Genomic DNA, 10,079 nt, shown 5'->3' on the forward strand with positions numbered 1-10,079 from the left:
GCAGCAGTAGCAGAGGGGACATCACCTCTCACAAACACCATAAGGTCATCAGCAAAGATGAGGTGAGTGAGGGATAAACGAGAACATTTGGGATGAAAAGAGACCTGAGGTTGCCTACAAAGAATCCTCAACTGTCGAGAGAGCATTTCCATAGCCAAAACAAAGAGATAAGGAGAAAGGGGGTCTCCTTGCCTTAAGCCAGCTTGACCCTGGAAAAACCCAACATGTCCACCATTAATTCTTAAAGTGTACCAGGTTGAACTTATACACCCCATGATCCAATTAGTGAATTGCTGAGGAAAATGAAGACTCAGGAGCATGTCCCTAAGAAAGAGCCACTGGACTGAATCAAAAGCCTTCTTGATATCCACTTTAATCAAGCAACGTGGAGAACAAGAGCTAGTATTGTACCCTTTGAGAAGAGACTGAGAAACCATAATATTTTCATGAATGTATCGTCCATGAACAAACGCTGCTTGTTCCTGACCCACCAGATGAGGCAAGTAAGGTTTTATTCTATTAACAAGGATTTTGCTGATAGTTTTATACAAAACTGTGCATCATGCAATTGGCCTGAAATCTCTTACAGTAGTATCAACAGATTTCTTAGGGATAAGAGTCAGGACAGTAACATTAGCTTGCTTGAGGAGCTTTCCGGTCTGAAGTAGCTCCTAACAGACTTCCATAAAATCCTCCCCAAGAACTTTGCCAAGTGGATTTAAAAACCCAGTGAGAATAACCATCATGGCCAGGACTCTTAGTGCTATCAATAGAGAAGAGAGCATCTTTAATTTCCTTATTAGTCACAGCAGTACAAAGGGAGGCGTGATTAGCTTCAGGCAAGCAAGCACCAGAAGCAATGAACTCCCTATCCAGAGGCTGGACTTCCTGTTTCTCCCCCAGGAGCTCTTTATAATAATTGACAAATGCAGCATTAACATCAGCCACACCTTGAACAACATTACCATTATGATCAGTAATGTGCCCAACAATGCTCTGTTGCCTCCTCTGAGTAATCCTGGCAAAGAAATAAGAAGAGGAGCAGTCATTTTTATTTATCCCCTGAATTTTCTCTCTCTGCTGAAGCATGCTAAGTTCAGCAGCTTTAAGAGTCTTATAAGTAGCCATTAAAGTAGTCTCCTGAGCCATCAATGCATTATCAGAAGGAGCAGTTTGGAGCAGCTGCTGGCAATCTTGCCAATCCACCCAAGCTTGCTTAACTCTGGCAGGGAGCTGACTAAACCCCTCCTGATGCAGGGATCTTAAGCCATTCCTGAGTAAATATAGCTTTCTAAAAATTTTAAACATGGCAGAGCCCTTGACAGAGACACTCCAGCTGTTCTTAACCGTAGGAAGAAACTGAGAGTGCGTAGTCCAACAGTTGAGAAAGCTGAACATCCTGTGGCAGGGAGTATCCTCAAAAACCTTAACCAGAAGAGGGGAATGATCTGAGATACCAGGAAGCATAACATGGACAGAAGAGCTAGGGAAAGCTGCAAGCCAGCTAGCATTAACCAAAGCTCGATCAAGTCTGGACCAGACTCTAGTGCCATCATTATGCTTATTAGTCCAAGAAAACTCAGCCATAAGCATGGAGATTATCAAGTTGACAAGTCTCCAGACAGTCATTGAATTGCAGAATTTCAGAAAGTCTAGGAGGGTTAGGTCCCAGTCTCTCAGAAAAATCACGAACAATATTGAAATCTCCCATGAGTATCCATTTATCAGTGCAAGAGGAAAGATGAACTAAGTGCTGCCACAACTGTTCTCTATCCTTAGCACTATTGCACCCATAGACCATAGTAATGTCCAACTTTTGATTAGTAGCATTATGAACAACTGTGCAGTGAATAGATTGCATAGTGATCACACTGCTATGAAGAGTAGTTGTCCTAGGATTTAGAAAGAACCAGATTCTCCCATTAGGATGACTCTGATAGTTAGTAAGTATATGATACCTACTAAATTTATTGAAGATAGTAGCAGTATTCTTTTCCTTGACATGAGTTTCCAAAAGACCAAAAACGTCCACCTTATTACGCACCAAGAAGTTGCCAACCTCATGGTGTTTTAGGGGGTCATTAAGCCCCCTAATATTCCAGGAAGAGATGATCATACAGGTAAGGGGTCAGGTGGATCCTCCTCCTCCTGAGTGAATACCTCCTGAGCAGCTTCCAATAAAACTTCCATTCCATTTTCCACAGCACTAAGCTGTTCAAAAGAATTATCCAGAGTTATCCCAGTATCCAATTTAGGTCGAAGAACACATTTCACTCCCCAATGAACCTGCTTCCTCTTAGTTCCTGTTGACCCTAGCTTCTGGCTTCCTGAGCCTGCAACATCCTTATGTGGTAAGTGGGTACCAGGACCCTGATGAGAGGAGGAGCCTAGCTCAAAGCATCCTGAGCTTTCCTGACTCACCAGTGGCCTGTCCAGCACTTCCACATGAAGGGTAGTTGGGCCTGGCACAGAGCATTCTGAGGTCATAGGAACTAAAGTGGGAGAGGTTACAGTAGGAGTTTTCTTTCTCTTTTTTCCCTTTGGATTAGTTTTATCCTGCTGCTTCCCTGTATCATGTGGCTTACAGTGATCCTTAGTATGCCCCAGCTTTTTACAGTTCTCACAGTAGTATGGCTTCCACTCATAAGTAACACGCTGAGAGCTGATTTCATGGTAAGGAGTAGAGAACAGGAGCTCATCTGGTAACGGCCCAGCAATATCAGTATCAACCATCACTCGTGCAAAGGAAAGTTTAGCTTTACAGGTAGTAGGGAGATCTGCAAAGAGAGGCTTTCCAATTTTACTAGCGAGCTTGCTGAGAGTGGAGCTAGACCATAGGAATGGGTCTAAATTAGGGAAAAGAATCCAGATAGGAACAGTGGTGATGGACTCCATTTCCTGCGAGAAGGTAGGTGACCACCTTTTGAGAATGAGAGTGTGTGGTCCCATATTCCAGGGTCCTCCCTTCAGAACAGTATTCATGTCCTCCTCAGAGGAAAATCGAAAGCTAAACCACCCTTTTCGATAGTACTGAATGACAGGAGAAGCAGCATTAGTCCAGTACTTTTTAGCATAAGCCTCCAATTGCTGAATCTGCATTCGTCCCCCCAGAACAGTCCCCATCAAGGTGTATTGCCAGTAAGAAACCTCATCTGCAATATCCTCCTCATCAATTTGTACAACCTCCGCCTTAGCAGCCTCCTCACAAAAGAACAAACTCATCCCCTCCTGAGTTTTAGTAATTTCACTCCACGATTTTTTCCCCTTATCAACAGCCTTAGTAACAGTGGGTTGTTGCGATACTGTAACTGAAGGAGAACCCATAACAGGTTCAGACACACTAACCCCAGCATCCGAAGTAACAATAGTAGATTTAGGTTTAGATTTAGTAATAGCAGAATCAATAAGAGTATTGACAGTAATCGGAGTCCTTACCACTTCACCGATTTCCAATTCATCATCCTCCAAGTTAGTCGTAGTATCAGTGATGGTTCCTCTCGTCGATTGTGCGCGTCCTCTAGGTCTACCTCATGGTCTAGCCATGTTAAGAGAAGCTAAAGAGCAAGATCAGCACGGTAGCTTAGAGAGAAAGCTTTCTCTCTCTAACATGGCCTAAGTTGTTATTGTGTTTTGTTTTATTATTATTATTATTATTATTATTATTATTATTATTATTATTATTATTATTATTATTATTATTATTATTATTATTATTATTATTATTATTATTATTATTATTATTATTATTATTATTATTATTATTATTATTATTATTATTATTATTATTATTATTATTATTATTATTATTATTATTATTATTATTATTATTATTATTATTATTATAGAGATGCGCGCAGCTTTCATAGATAGAAAAATAAAAGTTTACATGAAATTGGTGGGGAGCCGAGACACAATCTGGACCCCCACCCCCTTAGCAACAAAAAGATAAGTCTAGTAAAAATATAAGCAAACAAAGCCGAAAATTCGCACGACGAAGAGAGCCACCATGTCCGTCAACCAAACCGATATCAACCTCCTTGTTATTATTATTATTATTATTATTATTATTATTATTATTATTATTATTATTATTATTATTATTATTATTATTATTATTATTATTATTATTATTATTATTATTATTATTATTATTATTATTATTATTATTATTATTATTATTATTATTATTATTATTATTATTATTATTATTATTATTATTATTATTATTATTATTATTATTATTATTATTATTATTATTATTATTATTATTATTATTATTATTATTATTATTATTATTATTATTATTATTATTATTATTATTATTATTATTATTATTATTATTATTATTATTATTATTATTATTATTATTATTATTATTATTATTATTATTATTATTATTATAATTATTATTATAATTATTATTATTATTATTATTATTATTATTATTATAATTATAATTATAATTATTATAATTATTATAATTATTATAATTATTGTAATTGTAATTGTTATTGTTATTCTTATTCTTATTCTTATTCTTATTCTTATTGTTATTGTTATTGTTATTGTTATTGTTATTGTTATTGTTATTGTTATTGTTATTGTTATTGTTATTGTTATTGTTATTGTTATTGTTTTTTTTTTTGGTAAAATGTAAAAAATATATTGATGCTCAAAAACCATGTACAGAAATTGTTGACAACCATGTTCCTATTACAAACTCATCTATATCACCTATCATACTACAAAAACTAGAAAATCATACTAGCTAGTGTAGTAACTTCTCAATCCACTGCTTATCTTTTCTTGACACTGTACCCTTCAAATCGTTCTTTGAATCCTGTTTCGATGTCGCTTGTATCATCACCACACACCGCTCGGACTGAGTATAACACTCTCATGTCCGCTTGCATTCCTCTCGGTTCCGGATATAGTACATAGTAGCATTGAGAATGCTATTCAAGACCCATTCTTGACCTCGTGAACCTCCCGTGCCGCCACCAATTCTGTGTATTTGCAATCGACATAACCACTCCTGTCCATTCGAACTCTCTGAATAATTCTCCTGCTCAGTATTGACACCGAAAGAAGAGGTGAGATGGTGACTCTTCTTCTCTAGCACAAATACAAGAGATTCTTCGTCAGGGACAATACCAAGTCTCAGATAGCTTGTCTTTGGTATTAAACCCTTGCTGGTAATGCAGCCAGGCTATAAAGCTATGCTTAGGAATGGACCATTTAGTCCAAACAATATGAGACCGACTTACCTGACTGGTTGGCCTTAACCAGACTATACCCCTTCTTGATAGTGTACTCCTTACCTGGTACTATAGTCCATTCATCTTTGGTGGTATCTTTGTTGAAACTCCCGCTTCAATTTACAAACTTTCTTCCACGTCCAACTCGGCATCCCGAGGTGGTTGATAATCCTCCCAATCTTGTCCCTTCAGATAGACACTATGTACCCATTGCACCCATAGTTTAGATGGGTGAGCCTGAATCCACGGACCGGTTTCCCAACCGCCGCTTTGTTCCAATCGTACTCATCTCTTAGGCCAAGTCCTCCCTCCTTCGACTAGTGCAAAGCTTCGACCAGTGCAACAAGAGGAGTCCTAGCATATTCAGTCCCTCCATGCCACAAGAAATTCCTGCATATTGCTTCAATTTTAAGGAGCACTGCTTTGGGAATGATGAATATGGAAGCCCAGTAAGAGTGAAGAGTTCTATATACTGCTTTTATCAACACCAGTCTCCCAGCATACGAGAGTTTTTTGGTTCCCAGTTGTCTTATCCTCTCAAAAACTTTATCAATCAAAGGTTGGCAGTCCTTGATTGATAACTTAGCAGGTTTAATTGGCACTCCAAGGTATTTGAAAGGTAGTTTGCCTTCAATGCAAATTTAAACCCGAACAATTTCCCTTCCGACTTCACTAGCTACTCCATTAAAATACACATTTGACTTTCCCCTACTCATCTGAAGTCCTGATGCTTGAGAAAAGGTTGAAAAAGTGCGTAGCAAGATCATAATAGACCCCACATCCCCTTTAGAGAAAAGCAGCAAATCGTCTGCAAACATTAAGCTGCTCAATTTCAAAGCTTTGCAAAGAGGATGGAACCTGAACTTCATTGTAGAGGTAGTATAGGATAGTAATCTGGTTAAGTATTCCATGCATATTGTAAAGAGCAAAGGGGACAAAGGATCTCCTTGTCTTAATCCTCTTTGTCCTTTAAACCAGCCAAAACTATCCCCATTCAAATTCAAGGTATAACTGGCAGTGGTGACACATTCCTTGATGAGAGTAATAAATCTAGTTGGGAAATTTAACTCATGAAGCATCTGAAAAAGAAAACTCCACTCCACTGAATCATAAGCCTTCTGCAGGTCTATTTTGAATAGACACCTAGGGGAGACACTCTTCCTTCCATAAAGCTTAACAAGATCTTGGCATATTAGTATGTTCTCCATAATGCTTCTTCCTTGGATAAAACCTCCTTGAGTTACAGAGATTATATGAGGGAGTACCAAAGCAACTCTTGCACACAGAAGTTTTGAAATGCATTTGTACACTACATTACAACATGCAATGGGCCTGAATTGCATTACAGTCAAAGGATTTGGCACCTTAGGGATTAAAGTAACATTAGTAGCATTCAACTGCTTGAGCATCTTGCCATTCCTAAAAAATTCATGGACTGCAGCACATACATCCCCTCCAACCGTATCCCAACTAGTTTTAAAGAACTGGCTAGAGTAGCCATCTGGTCCTGGAGCTTTGTCATCTGGTATACTGAAGATGGTGCCTTTGATTTCTGCATCAGTAACTGGCATTAGTAGCATCTGATGATGTGACTCATCACATTTATTACCTTGCTGCACTACTCTTGAACTGACAGGAGTTGTGGGGTGGGACTGGCCTAACAACTGGGTATAAAATCTTAGAAAGCTCTCCTGAACCCCTTCCTTATCAGAGTGATGTTTTCCCTGTTGGTCTGTTATTTGCACTGTCTGATTTTGTCTCCTTCTAGTCTTCAAGATGCCATGGAAGAAAGAAGTATTTGCATCCCCATCTACACTCCATTTCATCTTTGCCTTTTTTGTTGCAGAACGGGTCCGAGCCTCAGCCAACTGTTGATAACTTTCTCTAGCTTCACACTCCTGTTGAATAAGGCTCAAATCCTGAGGATTCACTCCCAAACTTTGCTGTATTTGATGTAGCTTAGTGAGAGCCACCTCAGCACTATTCTCAATATCTGCAAACCTGGACCTGTTCAGCTGTTTAAGTCCCTGCTTCAGGTTCTTCAATTTCTTAGCTAATTCATACAGCTTAGTTCCAGTGTGCTCACACTTCCAACCAGCTTGAACAGTCTCTTTAAAATTTGGAGCCAGGCTCCACATATTGAAATATTTAAAAGGTCTGGCCTTCTTTTCATCAGCTACATTAGCCTGTACCACACAGGGAGTGTGGTCAAAGATCCCCTCAGGCAAGAAATGTGCATAAAGGAGAGGGTAATCATTGAGCCATTCCTGGTTCACTAGGAAACGATCCAGTCTGCTATACACTCTGTCAGCTGGGCACTGTTTGTTATTCCATGTGTACAGTGCTCCCATAGCAGGGCTATCTATCACTTCACATTGATGCAAGCATTGCTGAAATCCTCCGCATCCCGCCGAGAAAAAGATCCTCCCACTCTCTCATCCTCAGTCAACACACAGTTGAAGTCTCCTCCAATGGCCCATGGTCCAGATATGGTATTTGCTAGTCTGCTTAAGTTAGCCTGAGAGGGACTGTTGTCTCTCATCGCCGCCATTGAAAGCATAGACCATGGTGACATGAAACCTTGCATTAGTGTTCTTATGATGTACAGTCATATGGATATACTGGGCATCATACTCTATAAAGTCAATATCCCATTCATGCACCTGCCACAGTATCCAGATTCTACCTCCTTGATGGTAAGCTGAGTTTGTGGAAATACTCCAATTACTAAAGGAATTCATGGTTGTGTGCAATTTATTTGGTTTAATTTTAGTTTCTAATAAAGCAAAGAAATTAACATTGTTGTTTATTAAAAATCTATGTATAACCTGTTGCTTACTCCTCCTATTCATACCCCGCACATTCCAAAATCCTAGCTTAATCATTGATCAGGAATGATGGTGGGGTGTCCCTCTGAACTATTAACCTTCTCTACTGAATCAGCAAGAAGCGAAGATCGTCCCTCCTTCCTTTTGGTGTACGCATTGGTAATGGGGGAATTCTTTAATTTGAACCAAAGACAGCTCTTCTTCCACCCTAGGAGCATGAACCCTAGGTGTAACCAATATGTCAAGTATTCTCCCGCTCGGTGCTTTTGGCTTCTCCACCTTTCTCCAAACCTGTTTAACAGGTTTAGTTGGTTGGCCCTTATTAGTGTGTGAAGTTCTCCCTCTTCTGCAAGTACTTTGATCATGTCCCAGTGTCTTGCATTGAGTACATAACACTGGTTTCCATTCATATTCAAGTTTAATCTCCACCTGTTGCTTCTTTTCATCCTGAAATTTCACCGTTTCAGGAAACTTTTGATCAATTTGTACCTCCACCAACACTCTGGCATATGCTAGTCTTGTTTTCATTTCAGTAGCATTGTCTTTTTGGATGTATTTGCCTACTAACCCTGCTATTTTTGGTAGACTTTGCCCCTGAATTTCGGTGGTAACTGGTGTAGCCTTAGCCATGTTGGGACCTCTCGAACATGCTCCTTCTCCGAGCCACGTTCTCCGCCATGGTTTAATGATGACGGGTTTACTATCAAATAAATAGTAAACCCGCATTTAACACCCGATCCGCATGTCTTTCGTGTTAAACCTGACAATAAATATCCCATTTGGCATGAAAGAGATCTTGTCTATGGTATGCTTGTGCCAAATTCTCCTCAGATAACCTTCCAGCACCGCCATGGGTGGATTGGCTCCCAATACATAACCATAAACAGCCTGCTTCCAATATTCGAGTTCATCATGCACGTCCTCTTCAGATAATTGCAGTAATGGTTCTGCCTCCTCTACCGCTTTGGGACTCTTACTCTTGGAGACGTGTACCCAGTCTCCTTGCTCCTCAGTATCTGCAACTGCCTCTCCCTGTGATGGTTTGTCATTATCGTTCATTGGTTCTGCATCCTCAAGGGAAAAGGCAGGGATACCTACAATACTCTGCATGCTCCCATGCTTCACAGCATCCTCCTCATTAGGTTTCGCTATTTTTGCAATTTTGGTAACCTTAGACTTCTCTTTAGATGTTATCCCTTTCCTCCTCGTGATGTTGCGTAGTTTTGCAGACTTTGAAGCTGAATTCCTCGCCATTATTGCAAGAGATTCACCCTACGTGGTCGGCAAAAGTCGCCTTCTCAGAGGAGCATTAGGGTTTTTTTTTGTAAAGACTGGTTATTGTTATTGTTGTTATTGTTATTGTTATTGTTATTGTTATTGTTATTGTTATTGTTATTGTTATTGTTATTGTTATTGTTATTGTTATTGTTATTGTTATTGTTATTGTTATTGTTATTGTTATTGTTATTGTTATTGTTATTATTATTTTTTATTTATTTTTATTTATTTTTTTTATTTTTTTATTATTATAAAGGATGCGCGCAACTATCATTAAATGAAAAATAAAATTTTATATGAAATTGGTGGGGAGCCGAGAGACAATCTTGGCCCCCACACCCTTAGCAACAGCAAAACTATTATGAAAACATATTAGTTTAAGCATAGATCAATCCCCATGTTGTTTTCCCCTAATTCCCCATTAACCCTAGCTAAGGAAACTACTACTCACTCATGATCAAGTTTAGCATGCTAATAAGGTTGTCAATCATACTAACAAGGCAAAACATGATGAATAAATGAAAGTGATTAACAATAATTAAACAAGGTTAAGATAGAATTATACCTATGAAGATGATTCCAAATAATAAAGCAAAGAATAATAGAAATACTTGATGATTGATGGAAGGTTGTCAATCCTCCAAATAAACCCAAATAATCTTCTAATTACCCAAAATGAAGGAAGAACAATATAGAAATTAAGGAAAGATTAAGA

General features: G+C 38.5%; 1 protein-coding gene across 1 annotated transcript; it reads right to left on the minus strand.

The window, feature by feature from the left end:
- Window positions 1-633: 633 nt before the first annotated feature.
- Window positions 634-2,116, minus strand: LOC141614030 (uncharacterized). The gene is made up of 2 exons (XM_074432783.1): window positions 1,612-2,116; window positions 634-1,493 (listed from the first exon to the last, which is right to left on the minus strand). Exons 1-2 carry the CDS (start codon window positions 2,114-2,116, stop codon window positions 634-636), a joined length of 1,365 nt encoding a protein of 454 aa, XP_074288884.1.
- Window positions 2,117-10,079: the final 7,963 nt, after the last annotated feature.

Source organism: Silene latifolia, chromosome 11 (genome assembly GCF_048544455.1).
Source record: "Silene latifolia isolate original U9 population chromosome 11, ASM4854445v1, whole genome shotgun sequence".
Classification (NCBI taxonomy): Eukaryota; Viridiplantae; Streptophyta; class Magnoliopsida; order Caryophyllales; family Caryophyllaceae; genus Silene; species Silene latifolia.